General features: G+C 39.9%; 1 protein-coding gene across 2 annotated transcripts in view; it reads right to left on the bottom strand.

Annotated features, from left to right (window-relative positions):
- The window catches only part of LOC138754391 (dnaJ homolog subfamily C member 11), a 62,749-nt gene extending 39,239 nt beyond the window's left edge, over positions 1–23,510 (bottom strand). The window contains exons 1-6 of one of the 2 annotated variants that reach the window (XM_069918599.1): positions 23,392–23,510; positions 6,442–6,571; positions 5,663–5,736; positions 3,148–3,249; positions 2,457–2,582; positions 631–753 (exon numbers count right to left, since the gene is read on the bottom strand). In XM_069918599.1, the coding sequence (XP_069774700.1) occupies positions 631–753; positions 2,457–2,582; positions 3,148–3,249; positions 5,663–5,736; positions 6,442–6,571; positions 23,392–23,463 (627 nt within the window). In that variant the 5' untranslated portion in view covers positions 23,464–23,510. The remainder of the gene's footprint in view (positions 1–630; positions 754–2,456; positions 2,583–3,147; positions 3,250–5,662; positions 5,737–6,441; positions 6,572–23,391) is intronic. The other variant, XM_069918598.1, reaches the window with a different exon arrangement.
- Positions 23,511–25,391: the final 1,881 nt, after the last annotated feature.

The raw sequence follows: 25,391 nt of genomic DNA, 5'->3' as shown, positions 1-25,391 counted from the left end.
CCAATCATAATCAATGTGTTGTTCATCTGGACTCACCAAGGCAGTTGGATGGAGAATGATTGTCCAGTACTCAGACAGTCAAAATAATACACTGAATGGATCAGTAGAATGGCTACAAGGAAAGAATCAACTGAAAACAATCCACTATAATGAAAGGAATAGGTATTGGACTCAGTAGCAACCTGAAACAACCAAACTACCATTTAAGAATCATAAGAAACTGTGAGCAGGATAAATATTTTCTCTAATGAAAATAGGATTTTGAGAGAATGTCACTTGCATGTGAACTGCCAAGTTCCCTCAGCATCACCCAAGCAACTCTTAAATCCTCTCAGTAGTTGCTCAATTTCAATAAAAGTTGGAACAAATTGTTTGCAGTCAAAATTAAATTTACTTCCAATGGAACAAGGATTTTCCTGTTGACATGGTGTAGAACGAATTAAACCTTTCCAGTTCACTGCCACTGTAGAATTTTATATGATGGAATAAGATGAGGAGTGATCATTTCAAATTACCCAACAAACCTTTTCCATGTTCAAGCACAAACCAAGTTTGCTATTTTTCTGAAATGCAGCAATTGTAAAGAAATTTACACTATTTCAATGCAAGATCTTGCGATTCATTCCTTACCTCACCCCACCCTTTTGCAGAAGTTACCCTCCTTAAGGCAACATTGATCGAACCCCCACCATTGCCATTCTGTGTTGAAAGGCTCCCTGCCAGAACAGCTGTATCCGTCGTGGTTAATGGAGCCTTGATGATAAACAGCAGTTAAAATTTGACTTTTTAAAAAATGTTTAGAACATAGAACATTAAAGCACAGTATATTACAAACCCTTCAGCCCTTGATATTGGGCAAAAGTATATATTCCTACTAAAAAAAACAAAACCCTTCCAACCTCATAGCCCTCATTTTGCTTTCATTCAGGTGCCTGATTAAGAGTCTCTCAAGTTTGTCCAGTAAAACCCCTGGTATCTGGCACCTATGGGAATTGGTAGATCCCAGATAAATGGCTTTCTGGTTGCTTGAGACTTACTCTTACAATGCCTAACACCAGTAATAAGAATAAACTAATACACCAGTAATAAACAATTTAAAAAAGACAAGAAATAATTTTTAAAAATCAATTATAGTGCTTAATTATATAAAATTCTCCTGAATCAGATAATTCCTGTCACTTACAAAATTTAATTTGAAACTCGAACCCTGGTTGCTGTTACTATAACAGTGTTTTGCTAGTCGCTATGCTAACTGTGTTGCTATCTTGCTCTTCATCCTGGGCGGCACCATTTTATTCAAACACAACTTTATTCAAACAGCTGCTATGAGCAAAGCATGACCAAGGCACTCCACTGGCTGAATATTTGCTCCAATCTTCACCAAAGGTTTATGTGTTACTTCAGAGAACATTTACTGAAACAATTTTAAACTTTTATTTCCATTTTTAATATTTTAACTTTATCAAAACTATTTATTTTGCTCAATTTTATTTTGCCGGGTTGCTTGAATTCCGGATAAGAGGGGTTTAATGGTATTTGTCCCTTCTGAAAATACCAAACCAAGTTGGCTTCAATTACCCACGTCATCTTATCCCTTCAACTGAGAATATTTTATAAATCATCCAGTATCCAATAGTGAAGACTGTGAATGGCGTTGCATCCATCTCTAAAATTACCCTTCAAATAAAACACACAATCCTTCCTCTGTAAGTAGTGACTGGAATGGCAGCCATGACGTTATCCTGCCAAAAACTTCAAAGTCAATAAAGGTGCCTGCCCAAAACCCAGCCCAAATGAAAAGTCAACTTAGTGGAGACTGGAATAGAATCCTGGTGTGCATCTCAGTACCAACATTGCTTCTGCAACTACTAATCTGTGCAGAATCCATAGCTCTTTAACTCCAGAAGAGAGCTTGATATGTGCAAACAATGGATGAAAATAATTACAACTTAAAATCACTTAAAATTATATATCAAACACTGTCCAATGCAGAAAATAACTGGATTTTTTTTTCCCCCAGGGAGGAAACAGGTGAGTTGCCCAAGAAAGGAAATTTGAAGAACTCAACGCATCATTGGTCCTTTGCATAAGTGCAAGGTAATTGCAGTTCATCGACCATGTCAGCCAAAATTGGTTTATTCGGCACACATTAGAATTGGACTTTGAACTTTCATGGATTTAATTATTAAATTAGCTTGGTTCTTCAAAACCCGTCCTGGTCTATAATTGAGACAAATCTAGAGAATTTTCAATGTTGGCAGGAGGAATTGCAACAGGTTCAGTGCTTGCTTTGGCTCTCCACATTCACACTGGGAGAGTTTATTCAATAAACTACTCAGATACATTATTGTTAAGCTTCAAACCAATTTTCTGTCACATATTGATCAAAATAATATTCTCCAACATACAAGGAGGACATATAAAGATGCACAACCACCTCTTCTGTTGCGTCATACCTCAATGGATTGTGATATGTGCATTTTATTTATCTCTATTTGAGGAAACCCACTGCCTGGTTGTTCAAATTCTTCTTCATAGCGATCGAACAGATCTGTAGCATCGACACCGACACTTATTGTACCCTGTAAGAAAATTTAACAACTTACTGCCTTTTTACATAGCAGTGCTCTTGTGAGTGAAAGAACAGGGTCTCAAAAAGGAGTCTGAATATAGTCTGGTAGTAAATGACTTTATTTACAGAAGACGCGCTTGGGAAGATCACAACAGGAATCAGGTGCGCACGCGCGCGCACGCAAACGCACACACGCAAATCCACACACACACACACACACACACTCTGAATTTCAACAGGGCAGACAGATCTTTGGTGGACCTGGAAGAGTTATGGAAAGCTGTTCTGATTAGGACTATTTGGGGACCATAGCCAATCCAAACCTGAACCAGCACATCTGGAAAAAGGGAAGACAGGCTGAGAGACAAAAAGAATGAGTGGAAATAGGTAAACTGTTTCCCTCTCATCCTGTAAAAACATAGAAATGCTGGAGGAACTCAACTGGTCCATTGGAGGTAAAGATATATACTGATCTTTCGGGCCTGAGCCCTTCTTCATTTCTGTGTGTTTTTACTAAAATGAAAGTATCTGCAGACTTTCATGTTTCACTCACTCATCCTGCGCCTTTATTATACCTTGGGATTTGTTCTTTGCTGCAATCGCCTCTCTTCTCTTTCTCGCTGCAGCCTCTCAAACTCTTCACGTATTTCAGCTGAGGCTTTCTTCCTTTCCACTACCTGCCATAACATACAACATTAATTCACAAATAAACTTCTTTAACTTTAACATCAACATTTTTTCCTGTTTTTGTAATGAGGAAAAGAACACCCCTGCATTTTAATCCTCTTCCACATCAAATCAGGAAACAGCATCCCAGATGGAGTCAGTGAGTGATTACCTCAGCCATCCAAGAAAAGTTTCAAAATTCTGTTCTCTTGTAGCTGACCTCAGCTGGGCTGGGAGGGCTCATTTACTAATCCTCAATGTCTGAGGCAGGAAAATTAGAAACTCAACAAGATCACACCACAATTACCCACTTTGAACCTTGAAGTCCCAAATGCAAATCTGACAAACATACCTTAAAGAACAGAAGTGCCCTGACTTGGATATCTATAATTTCCATTTCTTCACTGTTCTTCATTCACTCCCATGAAATGTCCTAACCAACGCCATTATGGGGTACCAATGGCATTTGAACGAGTATAAAACAAGAATATTTTTTAAAAGGATAATGTCCTGTTCCACAAAGATTTTCATTTAGTGAGTTGCAAACATATTATGAGATAATAAACATTAAAACGAAGGGGTGTTTGAGCCTTCATTAATTAGTCCATATCGTGATCTTCAGGAATTCAACGCTATTAACCTAACTATTGTAACCTAATTATTGTGGCGCTCTGCGCGGCTGGAGAAAGCACAGTCACCACACCCAAGGGTCGTTAATGACTGTTCATTTGAATTCAGCGCGCACACCTTTAAGGCAGCGCGGGCTCAGCCACCACGTGCATGGAGATATCATAATCGCTGCCCTAGAAAGGAGGCTGAAGTCAGGGAGAACCCCTGATGCCACCATCTTCCCATGGCTGCCCCGCCACATGGCGATACATGCGGGGCCGGTTCGCCATGAGAATGTGCGCCGCCACACTATATTATTTAAACCTTTTTGGGGAAGTTAATTATATCCTTAAGCCAGTATGATTGAAATAAGGTTGCAATATTTTAACAAACACATCATATTTCTTTCTAAGATTATGTTATCTTTTCCAGGGGGAGAACAACTTTGCATTTCCATATTCCAATGAATTATAAGTAGGGTGGGGGGGAGGGGGAGTTGGACTTCCATGTAAAGCTCTACATTTCCTAGCTACCATTAATGCAATCCTCATAAACTGTATTTGTTATTTTGATAGTTTTGTACCAATAACCAAAAGATTGCTCAATAAATACAGTTCTGGTTCCAAAGAAAAATCCACTTCTACAATTTTTGTCAAAATTTCTGCCAAGTCATACCAAAAGGAGCTTACTTTCATGCATAGCTAGGTTGAATGTATAAATGTTCCACCCTCTATACCACAACTAAAACACGAGCCCGAAATTTCAGATTTTAAACTGTGTAATTTTTGCAATGTAAGGTATAATTGGTGCGTAAAATTGTATTGATACCAATCTATATCTGACATTAATAAATGATGTCACATTATCAGAGCACAATTTTGTCCAATATTGCTCTTGAATCCTTTTCCCAAAGTCCGTCTCCCACCTTTCCCTCGATTTGTGCAAGTCCAGTTTCAAGCTATTGCTCTGCAATAGGAAATATATCTTAGATATAAATTTTCTTGTGATACCTTTTTTTAAATTTTATGTAACAATGGGGGGGGGGGGGTTGGTGAGATTTGAGCAATCATATGAGACTCAGTAATTTAAAAATACTATTTATATGGTGTATGTAATGTTCAATGAGTCTTGGAAAAATTAAAATATTCAAAAATAGATAGTAAACATAAGAACAATTGAGAGGAAGGGCTAAAAAAAACTAAAAATTCGATATGAAGTCAATGACGGTTCATGCAAGGCTTGTTGTGAAATTCACCTGCCTGAAATTCAATTCAGGGAACGTGCTTTCTGCACATTGGGAGCATTATTTTCCAAAGCATGGAAGAATATTGAAATGCATTGATTTATTTTCATAGTTTTGACTCCTCAAATAATAAAATGCCAGATGACTTGCAGGACAAAATTCTAAATATGGAAACAATCCCGAACTTCTGGATTTTACTTTCAATTACTTAGCTCAAAACAACATTTAAAATTTGTACGACTCATTTGAGAATAAACGACATTGAAACCAAGATTCCAGCAAAATGCTGCGACCAGCATTGTGTTTTTACTTTTTCTTCCAGCAAGAGATTTCTATTGGACAACTCAGATTTTTAAAAACTGCTGCAAGACCAAAGAAATGGATTAAGATGGTTAACTCAATGCTGGCTCAGAAAGGTATGACCTGTAGGCTCATTGCTTGGAATTTAATCAAGATTCCCAAACCTCTTTCATACATCCTTAAAGATAGTACAGAAATATACCTGTAACTAATCTAGTTAAGATCCTTCATTTGGTAGAAAAAAATACACTGGGGTTAGAATATTGCCTTACCTCCCATCCTTCCATGTCCAGTCCTTTTTTACCATAGATGTCATAGATGGCTCGGCTCTGGGGATCACTAAGTACTGCCAAGAGAAATAAATGTTGAAAAAAAAAAGCACTTAGAAAAATATGTGCTGAGTTGGGTTACGTAGTGGTTAGGGCAAAGCTATTCCAGCGCCAGTGATCTAAGTTCCTATCCACCACTCCCTGTAAGTAGCTTGTATGTTCTGGGCCCACATGCATTTCCTCAGGTGCTTTGGATTCCTCCCACATTGCAAAGATATAGGGATCATCAGGTTAATTGGTCATAAGTGTAATTGGGCTGGAAGGACCTGCTACCGTGCTAGATCTCCAGGGTCGATGGTCGATGTGAACAAACTCAGAGAGGCAAGATGTACAAGACACAGGTTGCTGCGATCTACACAGAGTCACGACTGAAGAGAAAGCATGAGAAAGTCAGAAATATAACAATAGATCACAGACAGAGAGAGTAAATGTGGAAAAAAATGTACTTTGTAATTTTATCACAACAGTAAACAGAAGACTTGAGAAGAAGAAAAAAAAAATCGTACATTGGTCTTCCTGAAATTAATCTGTAACCTGGACATTTAATGATAAATGGAAGAGAGTGTTTTATAAGCTCATGAACTGGTTGACAATACTTTGCTCCCAGGAAAAATTATATGAATAACGTGATCACATACTAAGCAAGCCTAGGTACTGGGAAAATGAGCAGAGAGATAATAAAGCAACACGTCTCAGAATCCCTCGGTTCCCAAGGTACTTGCCTTCATACGCCTGGTGTGCAAGGTTAAAAAGTGTTTCTGCCTGTTGTTTTAGTTCAGGGTCTCTGTGCTTGTCTGGATGGTAGAGCATACACAGACGGCGATAGGCAGCCTTCAATTCTTCTTGTGTGGCCTGCAATCACAAAATGGATCACTCAACATGAAACACAAAAAAAGATCATTTCTATTGACCTGAGAATATCGTCACCACTTCATGCCATTGCAGTTCTAATCTAATGTGGTTTCAGAAGATATAATAACACAATGCTGGAGAAACTCAGCAGGTCAAACATTGTACTTTATATAGCAAAGATAAAGATACAAAACCAACTTGAGCCCTTCATCAAGCCCAAAACAGTGATTATGTATCTTTATCTTTGCTACATAAAGTACAATGTTTGACCTGCTTATTTTCTCCAGCATTGGACTTTCACTTCAACCACGGTATCTGCAGATTTTTGTGCTTTACTTTTTGAAAGATATATCATAGTTTTGATTGCATCTTAGAACACAGATAGCAGGAGTAGCCACTCTGCCTTGAGCCTGCTCTGCCATTCTATCATGGGTGATCATCTATCTCAATATCGTATTCCTACTTTTTCCCCAAGCCCTCCGATGCCTTTTACACCAAAACATTAATTCAATGTCCTTTTTAATTATATTTGATAACATGGCCTCTACATCCAACGTAATAGCAAATTTTAGAAGTTCACCACCCTCGGAGGAAAATAGTTTCTCCTAAATTCAGATCTAAATCTCTTTTATGGCAACCCGAGACTATGCAAGGATCATTTAGTCAAAGCAAAATTGCAACTGCTTATACCAATGAAAATACCAAATTAAATCCTACATCTTGCCCTCTGATTTAATCTTGCAATATATGTGGTTGTAACAGTACAGTAATGTTGAAACAGAAATCAAACATGGTGAGGCTGAGATAGACTCTTCCTCATCTGACAAATCAGTGCTCCGTATTCAAAGAGTAGAAACACTAAACCAAGAAAGCACTCCAGGTTAGGAAGTTCAATGAAATCTTGGCTCAGCTTTAACAATACCATGTAGGATAGAGTGGCCGGATTGGATTTGTAGCAGACAGTATGCAAATCATAACTACATTAGCTGAAAGTGGTGGCTACCACCACCACATTCATAAGCATAAAAGTTGTTTGTCTGGCCAGGAACACCGAGATTCTGTCGCATGAAAAGAACATGTTCACTTCTCAAGGTTCTCTGGGTCAAATGCAACACAGTATTTGTGGCATTGAGGTACACAGACCAGGGTTATTCTGGCCACCATCTGGGGAACCAATTTATCTCAGCATCTCCCGAATGGATAAATAATTTAGGTTGTTGTGAGAGGAGTTTCACAGGGAATTAAGAGGAAGCTCAGGGCAAAATTCAGAGAAAATCTCCATGGAACACTACTGTTAGAGAGTAGCAGCAATTATCTACATCACCCAGGACATTCTTTGTTCTCGTTGCTACTATCAGAAAAAAGTATAGGCATCGCAGAACTTGAACCAATAGGTTGAGGAACAGTTGCAACCCTTCCAAAATCAGACTCCTCAACAACAAACTCAGAGCCTGATATTTTGCACATTATTTACTACTGAATATTTATTTTTATGTATTGCAGTTTGTTTACATTTTTTCTTTGTTTATATTTTTCCTCTTTTGTACACACCTATTTTTTTCTTTGGTACAGTTTAGTTACCGATAATTGGTGACTGGACCACAAGAAGAATTCCAAAGTTGTACATGATGTTGTGCATATTCTCTGATGATAAATTTGAACTTTGAAAATTAATATTAATATCAGGTGCTACATTTTCACACATGTGCCAACCAATTTCATCTAATCCTTTCTCGTGTCTTGATATTTTTAGGGCAAAGGATCGAGAAGGACCAAAGTATTCTCTGTATCTTGATTTGAGTTGATTCTTCCCAATCAGGCAGTGCACTTTAGCAAGTCCTCTTCATTCATACGACACAGGTGCAGAGATCATCACGGTTTTAATTACAAGATCCCTAATTGGTTCAAAACGAAATACAGCTCCAGGATGTTGCCTTGAAAGTTGCATTGGATTCAGGATGTTAATATTTCCTTGTTGGCTTGATCAGGTTTTCTAAAGTCATCAGTCCCTTACTTACGCATCGAGTTTATAGGTTCTGTTCAGTTTGAAGTTCAATTGCAATTGCAAATACAAGGTGTTTTTCAACCCAAACCTTCTTCCAGACTGTTTAGTATTGGGGAAAAGGAAATGCTGGATTCATCTACATGAAGAACAGCATGTTATGAGTTGGCTTCTGTAAGTTCGAAGGATGGACAATATCTAAAAAGCCGAGTATCCACTGAACTTTAATTTTTAATTTCCAGATTACCTTCATGGCCACATGAAGTTGTGTTGATGAGTTTTGTCTGACAACCTGAAATTCAGATGGAATTCGGTTGCTGCATGAAGACGACCTGCTATGATCCACCCTGTTAAATAAATCCCTTAATTTGTCTTCAAAATGATGACAGGGTATCTACTAGATTAAAGGAAAAAAAACGTGAAATGAAAATGATCTCATCTATTTTGTCCTTGACCATCTTGGTAATCAGATGAACTCATGTCAATAGAGTGGTTGATACATCATAGAAATCAACTGATATCAATTGGCCAAGATCAGAATCAGTCACAAGGCAAGAGAAGACTGACAGAAGGCAAGAGCTTTAGGAACTCTTGGACAAATGTCATCTGTTCCTTCCCAAAAGATGTCATTCCTCGTATGAGATAAATTACTCACAGGTTTATAAAAAAAACCTGTCACTGAAAATAGTCTGATTTGCATTTAAACAAATCAATACAAATTGTTTCCATTGTCTGCAAAGGGAGCTCATTCTACTGATATGACTTGTTTTGATTAAAAATATCAGAGCTCTGAATGTAAGGTGTTCTGTCTAAATCTAAAGAATGGAATGACCACATTTGAAAGGGCCAGGTAACTACAGAATTGGTTTCCACAAATGCTTGGACATGTTATCTGAAATCTCTCTTCACGGATGCTGCTTCATGTGCCAAGTCCTTGCAAGATTTTTTTTGCTTTTAGTTCAGATCATTCAACATGCACTAAGAAAGACTGGAACCTTGCAGCCTTTGACACAATTAAACAGCAATGGGGAAACACAAGTTTTCTCAAAAGAAAATCAATAAGCTTGAAAGCAATTTTGAAATAATTGCTACATGGAGCTATAGACATTTATTTTCTGTAGTCATTCTGTAAATTTGTTTTTGCAATGTTTGTGAATGTGACAATTTTTCCCCTTAACATTTTGAAAGGTTATCCCTGTTGGTAGATGAAGTAGTTCAAAACTCAAAAACTCAAGAGCTTAACTGTTCTTCTACCATTTTTATGTTGGAGGACTGTATCAGCAGAGTCGGTGTCACTAGCCAGACAATGCTTTCTTAATCCTCCACTGCAATAATTTTAACTGGTGGAGTTATTTTGTCTATTATTCCACCCTCTCCCTATCTCATACTTTGCCTGAAGGTTTTATTGGGACATCTCAGATAGTATCAGCAATCTCATCCAGGGACAGTTCTTGTGCCATTCAATTTCTCATTCAAACCCCTCTTACTCCACAGACTAATTTAAATTCTAATTCTTCTCCATTCAAAAAGGTTATCAATCAGAAACATCAGCCATTTCTCCAAAAATATTGCCAGCACCTCCAGAACATTTGTGATTTTATTTTAATTTTCCTGCATTTGCAGTATTGCACTTTTGAGTCCAGGAAACCTCAGTCCTCACCAATTGCCTCTTAATCAATATAAAACCATTTAAAGAAATTTGATCTCATTTTCCCTTCACACCTCGTCTGCACCAACACAGTAATGATCCTATACTATTATTTTGCAAGATTTTGAATCCCAAGAAATCTACCACTCTGCCTGTGAATAAATGATTTATCAATTTGACTGATAGTTTTAACCCAAAAAGAACAATCTTTCAAAGTGTACAAATGTCCATTTGAAAAGAATCGCAGGGTTGTTTGTGATGTCTGAACTTTGATCAGTGGGAACCCTGTAGCAGTTTATCTGGCCAATCATTTCATGGTAATAAAATGGAAAATTAGTTGTCCAAAAAATTATCCAAAGTAATTTTTACAAAAATATTAATACACTTGGATTGCTTACTGAGTTGTTCCAATTTCTACCTTACTGAAAGACTCTCATAGGGTACAAGCTCCTGATATTGTTTATGCTGCTCTGGACAGTTATTAACTGAGGAGCCTGCTCATATATAGGAGAGGTTCTCGTGAATTGTTCAGCTCATTTCTGCTGCATTAATAGGATTCTTGCTTATTTTTTTTAATTCTGAAAATCTTTGCATTGAACCATCTTTTCCCTCTGTACAAAACTTTTAATAGTGAACTGTTCACGAGAACCTCTCCTATATATGAGCAGGCTCTACAGTTAATAACTGTCCAGAGCAGTATAAACGATATCAGGAGCTTGTACCCTATGAGAGTCTTTCAGTTGGGTAGAAATTGGAACAACTCAGTAAGCAATCCAAGTGTATTGATATTTTTGTAAAAATTATTTTGGATAAATTTTTGGACACCTAATTTTCCATTTTAGAACAGCAACCTTGAGTAAAAATGTGAAATGTAACATTGATTGCCCTTCTGCCACTTATCATATTGTGCTGCTTTGGGCGTTGGCTTTAAGTTGTCATATCCAAAACATTAATCCATTAAACTGATGCTGAATAATCTTTTCTTTTAGAAGATAGTTCTTGTCATTATCCTCCGGTCTCTCCCTTGAAATCAAGCAGAAATTCTGGACAATGGCAATGTTAGTGTCACGGTTAGTGCAATGCTCTAACAGCACCAGTGACTCGAATTTGTTGGATGTTCTCCCAGTGACCTGCACGGGTTTCCACTGGGTTAAATGGTTTATCTGGGCTTGTGGGCTGGAAGAGCCTTTTACTGTGCTGTATCTCTAAAATTAAAACATATCTTAAAAAATTTAAAATGGTGTTAAATTAGCAGTCCAAGCTACATGAACACAGCCTGGATCTGTGTGAATTCCTTCAATTAATCTTTCTGAGCAATATGACCCTTCATCTTTTTTGTCAAACAAGCTGACCAATTATCATAAACTCGGCATTTACTATGAAGCCACCACACAAAACATTGCAACTTCAACAGATCAGACCAGGGGAGACCTCTAACAAAGGCCACCAAGATTGAAGCTAAACAGAAAATGTCTGCATTGAAACAATTCTGCACAGCATGGGAGAGGATATGGTTGTCATCATTTCATTTGGACTCGTCTGAATTACAAGAGGGTGAATCCCACAAATCCACCACAAAGTACACAAGGAACCCAATTTTCATGAGGGAATGCAAAAGACTAAACATAAAATATCATAAACTTTTAATGCAATGATATTACACAGTTATTAATAAGAAACTAAATTAGGAGAATCCTGAATAGGGACTTCATGAATGACCTTTTCTCGCTGGTTATTTGACAAATTGTTTAATAACACATCGATTATGTAGTAGGTGAACAGTTTCATTTCTTGTGAATGTTGAATTCATTGAGACAACAGATTGAATCGTCCATCACCATTGATTTCTTAAGGTCAGGTGTTCAATATTTGATAAATGATGTGTGAAGTGGTTACAAAGTGCAAGGTATTGCAACCACCTGACTCAGCAGCAAGATGCAGCAATCAATTCACTGTCAGTGGGATTTTGACAGAATATAACAGTGGGCGCATTAGTTTTTTTTCTTGCCCACGCCCTCCTTACAATAGTATTTCCCCATCCTTTTTCCAACTAGCCTCAGATTTGGCTGGAACTCAATGCCACAATTTAGCCAAGTCACATTTATTTCTATCAATATGTTTCCTCATTGATCCATACAGACAATACAGCTAAGTGTGATCTTGTTCTCACTCGACGTTGCATATTTCTTAGCAGGGACTCACAGAATGACTTGGGGTAGAAATACAATCAACTTGCTCCTTCCAATCCTGCAGAAACTTAGTAAGGTATTTCACCTTGATTGCATCAACACAGACCAAGAACCTGCTTGATCCAATAGGAAATTGTAAAGCAAGTTGTACAGTAGCAATTGAGGCTGCAACATGGCAAGCTTGTTGAAAACCCCATTTTGAAGATAGATTGTGAGTTCTGAGTTCAGTCTGTTCAAAATCCTTGTAGTCCTTACAAGAGGAAATGGCTGGCTGAAGTATTTTTTTCCTGAAATAAAGGAAACAAGAGGAATTCTGTGGTGACTTGGAAGAAGAGGTTATCATTTGGAAAACCCATGATGGGGCAAGTTTCTTCGGTAAGACACTGAAGTAACTGATTGGAGGAAATCAGTTTGTGTGTGTCCAACAAGAAACAAATAACTCTCTGAAACCTTCCTGAATGGTAACTGTCATGATAATGAATATGCATGAGATGTATGCAGATAGAGGTTGAGCTACTAACCTGACCGGAGGTCAGAGTGCATGCGCGCGAGGTATGCAGGCGCGGAATGGTGGAATAATGGAAGCAGATAAATAAATACACGCCGATGTTCAACGGGTAAATCATGTGTTGATGGTGCTATCAATTTCACATTTCGGGCCACAAATGTGACATTGGCGATGAGGATAATCATTTTGGATTTTGAATCTGTGGCTTTGAGCTGGAACGTTTCATCATGGCAGTCACTGGAGCTGAATTTCTAGCACTTCACGGTGTTCCTCATTTTGACGTGACGGGCGATGCAAGCACTGTAAGCGTGAAGTGGAAGGCATGGCTTGAAGAGTTCGAAGCTTACGCCAACAGTCGTGGCCTATTTCTCGATGGGAGTATGGCGGAGCAGAAAGCGCAGCGGAGGGCGTTACTTCTTTTCACCGCAGGACCTGCAGTTTGGGAAACTTTTAAGACGCTTTCGAATACTGGAAGGAAGGAGGAATACCAGAAAGCTGTAGATGCATTGAATGCACACTATGTGGTGACACCGAATGCCACATTTCAACGCCATTTGTTTCACAAAACAAAACAGGAAGATGGGGAAACGGTCGCCCAGTACGTGACGAGATTGCAACAACTGGCTGTTGGATGCAATTACGTGGCAGCTGATTTGGACAACCAGTTATTGGATCAAGTCGTGCAGCACTGCAGATCAGACAAACTCAGAAGGCGACTGCTGGAAAAAGGGGGTGAGTTGAAACTTACCAATGCTTTAGCAATTGCTGCTGCATTAGAGGCTGTTGAGGGGCAATTTCATACCATGAAACTGAAAGACAACTCAAGCCAGCCCAGTAAAGACAAAGTTGGTCAACAAGTAAATAGGCTCTCGCATAGCCATAGCCAGCCAAGAAATATGCCGACACGTGACTTGGAGTGTTACAGATGTGGAGACAGAGGTCATTTTGGAAAAGACCCATGCTGCCCAGCAAAAGGCAAAGTTTGTAGAAAGTGTGGAGGTAAAGACCACTTTGCAAAGAAGTGCAAAAGCAAGTCAAATGCAAACCAGAATGGGAAGAGTACAGCTTCTAAGGGCAAAGCTTAGGGGAAAGGAAAGTCTCCTGGAGAAAGGCAATTATGGACAGAGAAAGCAAGGCACTATTCGCCATATAGAAGGTGACCAAGAAAGTGACGATGATGACGACAACCAAGATGGGCAGAAATACTATCAGCTTACATTGAATGATGACCATCATGAGAAAGTCCCAGTGATAATTGGTGGTGTGACATTGTAAACTCTGACAGTAATGTAATTGACTGACACTTATGGGAGAAATTGAAAAAAAAAGATCATTTGTACATCAAAGAAGTGCTCAAAGAAACTGTATCCATACACAGCGATCAAGCCATTGCAGACCATTGGATGTTCCACTGCGACTGTTGAAGCTGGTGACAAGCACACCGAAGCAGAGTTTGTTGTCATAGACGAGAGGGGAGAACCATTGCTGAGTAGACGCACGGCGCAAGATCTGGCAATACTTCATATTGGAGCTCGTGTTAATTCAGTTCAGTCATACGAGGATATGAAGCAAGAATTCCCCGCAGTTTTCCAGGGAGTAGGAAAGCTGAAAGGTCGACAACTAAAGCTAGCAGTGGACAAAACGGTCAAACCCAAGGCGCAACCAGTGCGCAGAACCCCATTTGGACTTCGTGGGAAAGTTGAGGCCAAAATCAAAGAGTTGACTGAGCAAGACATTACTGAACCTGAAGAACATTCAACGCAATGGGTCAGCCCAGTAGTGATCGTGCCCAAACCAAATGGTGACATGAGACTGTGTGTTGATATGAGGATGGCCAAAGAAGCTATAATTCAAGAGCGACACCCCATACCAACAGTAGAAGAAGTACTCCAGGAGTTAACAACCAGTCAGGTGTTCTCAAAAATCGATTTAAAATGGGGCTATCATCAACTAGAGCTGGACCGAGAATCCAGGGAAGTGACAACATTTGTGTCTCACTGTGGATTGTAGCGGTACAAGAGGCTATCGTTCGGCATCAATACAGCTCCTGAGATCTACCAGTACGAAATCCATTGAGTGATTCAAGGCATTCCTGGAGTCGCCAACATTTCTGATGATATCATAGTCCATGCGGCTACACAGGAAGAGCATGACAGACGGTTGAGGCTTGTGCTATCCAGACTACAGGGGGCAGGCCTTACTGTGAATGAAGACAAGTGCCAGTTCGGTGTCTCAGAGATGGACTTCATGGGACACAGGCTTACACGGGAAGGACTGAACCCAGCTGATGCCAAGGTGAAAGCTGTTGCCGATGCACGTGAACCCCAGAATGTAACGGAGATGAGGAGTTTCTTGGGATTGGTCAATTTTTGCTCAATCTTCATCTCTAACTTTGTTACACTGGCAGAATCCACTGAGGAAACTAACCAGGAAAGGTGTACCATTCCATTTTGGACCTGAGCAGAAGGAAGCATTCACAGCTCTGAAACAAAGTCTGACGAATGCCGATACTCTTGGGTATTATGATCTGGATGCACCAACCAAAGTCATAGCGGATGCTAGCCCTGTTGGTTTAGGAGCCATGTTGGTCCAGACGCATAATGAGGGACCAAGAATCATTGCCTATGCCAGCAGATCTTTGACAGACGTTGAAAGGAGATATTCTCAGACAGAGAAATAAGCACTCGGACTTGTATGGGCCTGCGAGAGATTCCATGCATATTTGTATGGCATTGAATTTGAACTCATCACGGACCATAAACCATTGGAGGTGATCTACGCCGCCAGGTCCAAACCGTGTGCCAGGATAGAACGATGGGTGCTCAGACTCCAACCGTACAAGTACAGAATAGTCCACATTGCTGGGAAAGCAAACATTGCTGATCCGCTGTCCAGATTGTTGAAAGATGGATGCCCACAATCCAAGTCAGAACTGGGGACAGAAGCAGAGAGCTTTGTACGCTTCGTAGCTATCCAGTCGACACCGGGAGCTGTGACAACGAGGGAAGTCGAGAGAGGGTCCGAACATGACCCAGAACTCATGGAAGTTAGAAAACGTATCCAAAGAGGACAATGGGACAAGTGCACTCACAAGGCATATATTCCCGTTAGAGACGAACTTTGTTGCATTGGGCAGTGTGTGTTGAGGGGTTGTAGATTGTTGATACCACAGAGGTTGAGACCAAATATCGTATCATTAGCTCATGAAGGACACTTAGGTATTGTTGGTACCAAGCAAAACCTCAGGAGTAAAGTATGGTGGCCAGGTTGTGATAAAGATGCGGAGAAATTCGTCAAAACCTGCCATGGGTGCCAACTCACAAGTAGGAGTAATCCCCCAGAGCCGATCCGGAGTACGCAACTCCCGACAGGACCGTGGATTGATGTAGCTGTTGACTTTCTCGGACCATTACCAACTGGCAAGTCAATCATGGTAGTGGTGGACTACTACAGCAGATACTATGAGTACCCTGTGATGAGGTCAACGACCACTGAAAAAACGATACAAGCATTGGCAGAGATCTTCGCGAGACATGGATTGCCTGTTATGCTATACTCTGACAATGGTCCACAGTTCAGCTCAGAGACATTTGCTGAATATATGAGGACCACAGGCATCCACCATCACAAAGTAACTCCTAAATGGCCGCAAGCCAACGGAGAAGTAGAGAGACAAAATCAGTCCATCGATAAACGACTACGGATCGCTCATGCAGAAGGACAGAACTGGAGAGAAGCATTGCTATCCTATGTAGCTGTCTATCGGGCAACCCCTCATGCAACCACAGTAAAAAGTCCAGCAGAAGTACTCTTCGGGAGGAAAATCCGCACAAAAATGCCTGAACTGAAGGAAATCAGGGATGACCAGGAGATGAGGGATCACGATGCTGAAAAGAAGGGGGCAGCAAAGCTGGATGCAGACTCGAGGCATGGGGCCAGGTACTCAGACATCATGCCTGGAGATAATGTTCTTGTGAAGCAAGAGAGTGGTGGTAAGCTAGACACACCTTATTACCATCAACCCTACACTGTTGTATCCAGAAGCGGCAGTATGGTGACAGTCAGGTCTCCATCTGGAGTCCTCTACAAAAGAAACGTGTCTGGTGTCAAAAAGTACCAATCCAGAGCGACACCGAGTTAAGTGGTTGGAAATCCAGTACGAGTTACTCAACCTGAGGGATCAGACGTCGTTCCAGAGATGGTTACTAGTTTTCACGATGAAGTGGCCAGAGTACCAGAAACACCAGAGGCCATAGCGAGCAGTGTTTCTGGTGCTGAGGGTGAGCAACCAAGTCGTGACAGTAGTACTGCAGGAAGGCTGAGACGGGACAGGAAACCACCTAAGTGATATGAAGATTTTGTGCCATATTTCTAATCGTGCCCACATTATCATGAAAGTGAAAGTTTGTGATAGTTGGAATGAGTTTCAATGAAGAAAAAAAAAGTGCATTCAGTGGAAGCGCAGTAATGATACACGCCAAGGAAAAGTGGAAATGTGTGGTGATTATGAAAAAAAAAGAGAAATAATGTAAAGGCTGTACGCCGAACGCTGCCCTTGTGAAACACGCAGTGAATGCATATATGTGGATGTCAGGAAGGAAACCATCGCAAACTCTGAGAAAGAGACCTTTGCGAAGTTGTGCTATGATTACCTGGATCATCGCTGTTTTGTTGTGTTCAGCGTTATTAGAAAAAGAAAACTGTGCGCCGAACATTTATTTTATACTTGACGCGGTTTGTCTTTGGACCATCAGTAGCAGTAACCAACAATCAGAAGTATTTTGATGAAGGAAGAGGAATGATAACGGGAACATTTGGACAGTGATTTTGATAAATACATCATAAAGTACATGTATACATATACTATATAAATGGGATGAAAAATTGGTACAACGTAGGAATTCACCGGTATTGCATCATCTGCTCAACATCTGGAAAAAGATTCATGTAGAAAGGAATAAAACAAATTACCAACTACCAAAACTAATACTGACGCAAAATCAGCTAATCCCTTTTACAATAGATAACCTTTCCTTTAGAGAATGGGAGAGAAAAGGGATCAAAAGAATAGAAAATTGTTTTTCAGGAAATAAATTATTATCCTTTGAACAAATGAAGGATAAATATAACTCACGATACAATGTTTGCATACTACCAACTGAAAACCTACTTGAAGGACAAATTGGGAAACACTCTGAGGTTACCAGAAGGAAGCAATTTTGAATATGTGATTACAGACACAATGATAATCAAAAAATTTGTAACAAACATGTACATCAAACTGCAAGAAAAGGAGAATGAGGAAACAAATGGTAAAACTAAACAAAAATGGGAACAAGATCTAAACATAAAGATAAAGAATGAAACATGGGAGAAGCTATGCTCCGGAACTATGAGAAATACAATAAACACGGGGTTACGTATGATACAATATAACTGGATACACAGGCTATACATCACACCTCAAAAGTTAAATAAATGGGACCCAACAGTATCAGACAGATGTTTTCGCTGTAAAAAGGAAACGGGAACAACAATCCATGCAATTTGGACATGTGAGAAAGTGAAAAAATTTTGGGAAGATCTAAACCAGATATTAAATAAAATCACAAAAAGAAATATACCAAAAAACCCAGAGATCTTCCTCCTAAGTAATATAAGAAACAAAGAATTTGGACTCGATTTGGATGGAGCACAAAAAAGATTTGTTATGATAGCCCTAGCTGTAGCAAAAAAATGTATTATGTCAACCTGGAAATTAGAAGACAACTTGAGAATACAACAATGGTATATAGAAATGAATAAATGTATTCCATTAGAAAAAATAACATATAATTTAAGAAATAACATTATAATATTCGAACAAATAGAGAACTCCTACCGTGGACTTCCACCACCTAAAATGACAGAAGGAGAAGATATTGAAAAGAATTGACTCAGTAAAATTTCTTGTTTATTTTTATTAAGTGACAACATTGTTTAACGGGTTTAATGTATCTTATAGATTGAACTTTAAATAAATGGGAAAGGGAGTGAGGGAGGGAGGGAAGGGAGGGGGGGAAAGGGGGAGAAAATGACATTGTATATATTTAAGAAGAAAAATGTCTGTATTTATCTTGGTTTATAGTGTGAAAAATAAAAAATTTAAAAAAATAAAGTACATGTATGAGTGCTGTAAGAATTGCATTTTTGTTTTGGTCGACTATTTGGTATTAAATGAAAAAAAAAACATAATTTTAAACGTTTACATTTTGCATATGAGGTGACCATTGTATTAGTATAACTACAGAAGAAATGTTGAACCATTATATTACATTTGGTTATAACATGGTTACGTTACATTTTGTGAAGAGGGAATTTGATGTTGCTTTTGTTGGTTTGAAGGCAGAAAAATGGTATTGATAGTGTTAAAGTGTTTGCATTTAAACAGAAAGAAACATAGCAATGTATTATGTTCGGTGATATTCATACAAGATATACATTTAGATTGAAAGGTTAAGACACATAAAGATATAAAGTTTATTTCCGGTGAAAGGAGGGGTGTCATGATAATGAATATGCATGAGATGTATGCAGATAGAGGTTGAGCTATTAACCTGACCGGAGGTCAGAGTGCATGCGCGTGAGGTATGCAGGCGCGGAATAGTGGAATAATGGAAGCAGAGAAATAAATACACGCCAATGTTCAACGGGTAAATCATGTGTTGATGGTGCTATCAATTTCACATTTCGGGCCACAAATGTGACAGTAACCATTTAACTTTAAGCACCAGAACCTGGTGAAAATTAATAAATGTTAAATTCTGTGCATAGTATAAGAATTGCCTGATACTGGTGAACTTGGAAAAGTGAATGATTGTATTGTGAATCAAAGAACTTTCCTGAACATATACACATTACATACACATGCGCTTAGAATTAGAAGGGGGTTAAGTTAATAGTAATGTTAAAGTTTGATGCTGTTTTTATGTTTAAAGAAAATTAAAAGCAACTTTTGTTTAAGAAAATTAAAAGCAACTTTTGTTTAAATAATCATTGTCTTGGTGATTTCTATTGCTGCTGGGTTTTGGAATCCTCTGAGCTCATAACAAAGTCATGCACTTGTATACTGATTAGGTGCTAATTAGTAGAACTAATTGGAGAATTAAAGATCCAAACTAGAGAATAAGTGTATTCCCTTTCACCTATGACTGCATTCCTGTTTTTGGTTCTAATTCCATAATCAAATTTGCAGATGACACCATGGTGATTAGCCTGATCAGAGGGGATGAAGAGACAGCCTATAGGGAATAAGGTCCAGCACATGGCCACATGGTGTGCTGACAGCAACCTGTCACAAGGAGAACAATGTGGACTTCAGCCTGGAAGCCACACTCATGTCCCCATTTATATCAATGAAGCTGTGGTAGAACATAATCCTTGGTATCCACATTTCCAATGATCTCACCTGGTACCTCAAAAAGGTACAACAGCGACTTTATTTTCTGTGGAGCATGAAGAAAGTACACCTCTGTCCCAGGATATTGATGGATTTTTACCACTGTACCATTGAGAGCATATTTACCTACAGCACCTCAGTGTGGTCTGGCAATTGTCTTGTATAGGTCCGAAAAGCACTTCAGTGGGTGGTGAAAACTGCCCAGCAAATTATCAGCAATCAATTGCCAACCATCGAGAGCATCTATCAGAAACACTGTCTGGGCAGAGTGAAGGGCATCATCAAGGATGCATCTCACCCCAACTATAGACTTTTTACTCTTCTCCAAAAAAGGAGGAGCTACAGGAGCCTTTGCTCTTGAACAAAGTCATGCACTTGTATACTGAACCAGCAGGTTCAAGAAGAGTTTTATTCCTCTGAGGCTGTGACCCTTCTGAACCTTAAATTATAGCGCTGAGTGGTACTGCACTCACATTGTACTGTCAGTACTTTTATAATTGTTTGCTTGCTGAATGCATTTGTTTTTATTTATAGTTATTTGTTTGTACGGCACTTTTTAAAAAACTCTTGGTTCGATGCTAATTGTATTTCATTGGCTTTTTGTTTTACTTGGTTCAATGATAATAAAGTTGAATCTAATCTAATTTCATCTAAAAAAGTGGCTATGATGTTACACAATACAGTTAAGTCAGTTTAAAGGGAGAGACCAGAGAGGATGAAACAAGGATTCAGTGCTGCACTTGCAACCTTGCCTCCTCCCACACCATGTTCAGGGCCTCAAACAGTCCAAGTGAAGCAACACTTCACTGGTGAATCTGCAGGGGTCATCTACTGCATCCATTGCTCCAATCGTGGCCTCCTCAACATCAGAAAGACTGGGAAATTGCTTCATTGAGTGCCTTTGCTCTGTCTGCTGCATTGGCAGGGATCTCCCAGTGGCCAACTATTTCGATTCCCTACCCCATTCCTTTGCTGACATGTCAGCCCAAGGTCTCATGCACTGCCCAACTGAGACCACACAAATCGGAGGAATAACACATCATATTCTGTCTGAGCACCCTCTAACTGGGTGGTATTAATATCAACTTCTCCAGTTTCCATTACCACCCCCTCCCCCCTCCCCCCCCCCCCCCACCCCGGTCTCTCCCTTTCTCCTGTCTCATTTCCTCCAGCTCTCTCTCTCTCAATCCCTGTCTCCTTTGGTCCAGCTCAGAATTCAGAAAGCCACCCTCCCCCGATTCATCTTCTCCTCACTAATTATGGCCTTTTGCCTGTTGACCTGTGTCCCTCCCCTCCTCTCCCAGTCTTTTGATTCAGATGCTCATATCATGAAGGGGTTAGGCATGAAATGTTGGTGGAATATCTTTGCCTCCCATGAACGCTGCAAGACCTGCCGAGTTCCTCCAGCACGTTTGTGTTTATTCTCAGAGCTTTATGTCATTTTCATCAATCCAAAAAAACTTTACTGTTTCTCTTACCACAGATGCTGCCTGAGCAACTAAGCAATTTCAGCATTTTCTGCTTTCATTTTTAATAGTTGCTTTCCAAACAGAAATATCACAGCAAATGCAAGGGATGACGTTATATGTCAGTAATTGCAGAATTTTAGGTCTGCTAAATTATGACAAGCATAACATGAAACTGTTTCTTTTAAATTTACCATTTATCTTCTGTTCAAAAATTACATTACCCCCTTGACAAACTACTTTTAAAAATATAATACTTTCATCATCATCCTTCAACATCTTTCAATGAGCCATTCAGACCTTATTTCCCTACTCTTAACTAAGAAAGCACTTGGCTAGCAGAGATATGGCAGCATGAGAATTTGTATTGTGGTACCAGAGAAATTAAGTCACATTCCCCTCATTCTATTAGAAAATCGAAATTAGGCCTGGAGATAGTTCAACTCCTCTATAATCCAAAAAAATAATTAAAATAAACAGTTGACTCAGAAGCACAGGTATTAATGACTTAAAACATTTCAAGAGAAAAAAATATAATTTTTTTTTGAAACACACATCCAATTTAGAAATTCATAAACTAATCGAAAACCTCATGGTAAAAAAAATAAATCCCCAGGTCATATAACTGACTATCAAACCAAAATTAATGCCAAGTTACACAAAATATTCGACAACAACGATTAGAGTTTCAAGATGCAACATTAAATAAAAGTTAAAAGACTTTAGGCAGGGGTTCCCTAACCATGGAAGTAGCCACCCCCAAGACACAAGCTGACAAAGAAACAATTCTAATAATGAAGGTAAAACCTGAGGATTTTCCAGATCCTCTGGAGGCAGAAAGACAATCCCATGAAGGATTTCAAATTCAAAGATAAAGAATTTTAAAATCGAGGTATCAAGGTTAGGAACAGTTTTGGTAAACAAGCAAAAAAAGGCAGCAACATTTGGAAGAGCTCAAATATGGAAGTAGATGTCTTGTTAGCTCTAAGAGCATAGAAATAATCAAATCTTGCAAAAACAATGGCACAGATGAGGATTTCCACAGTAGGAAAAGCGTGGCCAAAGGAGATGTCACCATGATGGATTGGATTGTTATTTTGTCAGTAATTTACAAAGTTGAAATACCGTGCTCCAGTTATGAACATTCGAATTCAGTCTCAGGCAATAACCAGAGAGATTTATTCAGCACATGGGGGAATAATAGAAGTCACTCCAAAGTTGAATTCACTCTCCCATCATCTGACCGGACGCCGTTAGACAAGTTTGCAAGGCAGTTTTAAGAGATCAAATGAGGTCGGACAACTGTAACACATTTAACCTTCCTACCATCAGGCTATCCATGTAAAAGGAATGAATGCTGAACAATTAGAATCGGTTTTGACAGTCAAATTTACATGAACGTTAATGACCCTGCGGATGGGTTGGGAAAGGTGGGGGGGGGGGGGGCACTGGCCCGACACTCTGTCGCGGTCAATAATGTCACGGGCAGCAACAAATAAAGATATCTCCGCCACCTTCACGCAAAAGTCTACAATAGTCAGTGGAGCGAACTCGTAGCGACCCCCTCACCTCCCTCCTGACGTTCAAAAGCGCGTAAAAGTCATCATTGTTAATCTCCTCATCCACCAAGGCCGCCGCCATTATCACCTTTCACCCCGCTGCCGGCTGCGACGCCAATGAGCGTGGCCAAGAGGGGCCTCCGTTCCCCTACCCCCACTTCGCGCCCGCGGTGCTGCCACCTGCTGGAAGGGAGACGTCACGCGGTATCAACAGCGCTGGCCGCGGGATGAGCATCACGTTGAGGTTTGGCCGGACAAAATCATAGGTGAAGGACTTGGCCTCTTTTCGCTGTTATTTTTTTTAAAAAGGTATCTGATTTCATGGAATTTGATCTCCTGGTCTAAATGGCAACCCTACTAATAGAACGAGAAAACCACTGAAGTATTTGCACACAGGATAAAACTTCTTCACACAGAGTGTGGAACCAGCTGAAGTCCTGAATGCTGGCTCAATTTTAGCATTTAAGAAGAATTTGGACAGGTATATGGATGGGGTGCACCCCACGACCCCACCCACAGTCTCCACCCTTCGTTGAACATGAAATTGGTCCATTTATTCACCCTTGGGCACGATGCTCTCACATATTCTAAATTTGACTGACCGGGCATGTGCTGGGAATACACAAGTGGGTGTTTGGTTGGAGGAGGTGGAGGAAAATCTTCATTAAAATTAAACAAAACTTAACAGAAGCTGTCTGTCAGCCTGAAATAATTTGAAAAGTCTGCGAGACACAAAAGGATCAGTTCTTTTAAAAAAATCGCCTCGATACAAAATAACACGGGAGAAGGGAGAGTTTTTAAAAAAAAGTAAACCTCCCGTGAGCGATGCTGCAGGAGGCAGATCTTGGACTCGCACAAACGCGAGCATCGATTGGGACCAGCAGTACCGAATTGATAGATGGGACCGAATTGATAGATGGGACCGAAACCCATTGCTGATTGAAAGGTGCTTCCACGAGCCTTAACTGACATGTGAACCCAGGACTTACGTTGGTGTACCAGTGATTGTGACAGTCCCCCTTACCTTCTAGGCCCCTGGGGTTCAGCCTACTCAGCCTAATGGTTAATCCACCACTGACTGAGTACAGGTCAGTGGGATGAGGCAGAAAAATGGTTCGGCACAGACTAGAAGGGCCAAAGGGCTAGTTTCTGTGCTGTAATGTGATATGGTTCTAAAGTTTGAAGCAGATAGACAGGAGATGACAAATGCTGGGATCTGAAGCCAAATCTGCTGGAGTAACTGGGCAGGTTAGGTAGCATCATTGGGAGAAAAAAAAAAGGTCTAGCTGAAATTCTTCAACAGGACAGAAGGAAATCAGTATAAAAGCAGTGAAAGAGAACAGTTTAGGAGGAATGACACAGGGTAGGCAAAGCAGGTAGAGGTGACACATAATGGTCAGAGGATTGCCAGATGCCAGACAAAAGGAAGAGAGAGGCAAGATAAACAAATGGATCAGTGCCATACAGGGTGGAGTGGGGCATTGGAAGACAAAGGCTGCCATTGCTGGATTCTGATAAACAAGAGAAGATTAGGAAAGTGGTACAAAGACAGAGCATCTCCATCAGTACTGACTGGAGCACCACAGGGCTGTGTTCTTAGTCGCCTGCTACACTCACTTTACACCTACGATTGTGTAGTTTGGTACAACAATAACACCATCTACAAATTTGCCAACGATACCATGGTAGTGGGTTGTATAAAGGAAGGGGATGAGTCAGCAACCAGACTGGAACTTGAAAACTTGGCTGAATGGTGCACCAACAACAACCTTGCACGCAATGTCACCAAAAATAAGGATTTGATTATTGACCTCAGGAAAGGAAAGCCAGAGTTATACATTCCAGAGATCATTGGGGGTATCAGAGGTGGAGAGGGTGAGCAATTTTAAGTTCCTGGGAGTCACTATCAGGGGATATTTCCTGGACCCAACACACCAATGGCATCATGAAGAAAGCACGTCTGCACCTCTACTTCCTCAAGAGTTTGCAGAGGTTTGGTATGACATCAGA

The sequence above is a fragment of the Narcine bancroftii genome, chromosome 2, assembly GCF_036971445.1.
Source record: "Narcine bancroftii isolate sNarBan1 chromosome 2, sNarBan1.hap1, whole genome shotgun sequence".
Lineage (NCBI taxonomy): Eukaryota > Metazoa > Chordata > Chondrichthyes > Torpediniformes > Narcinidae > Narcine > Narcine bancroftii.
The sequence above is the reverse complement of the archived record's forward strand: the minus strand, read 5'-3'. Positions and strand labels throughout refer to the sequence as shown.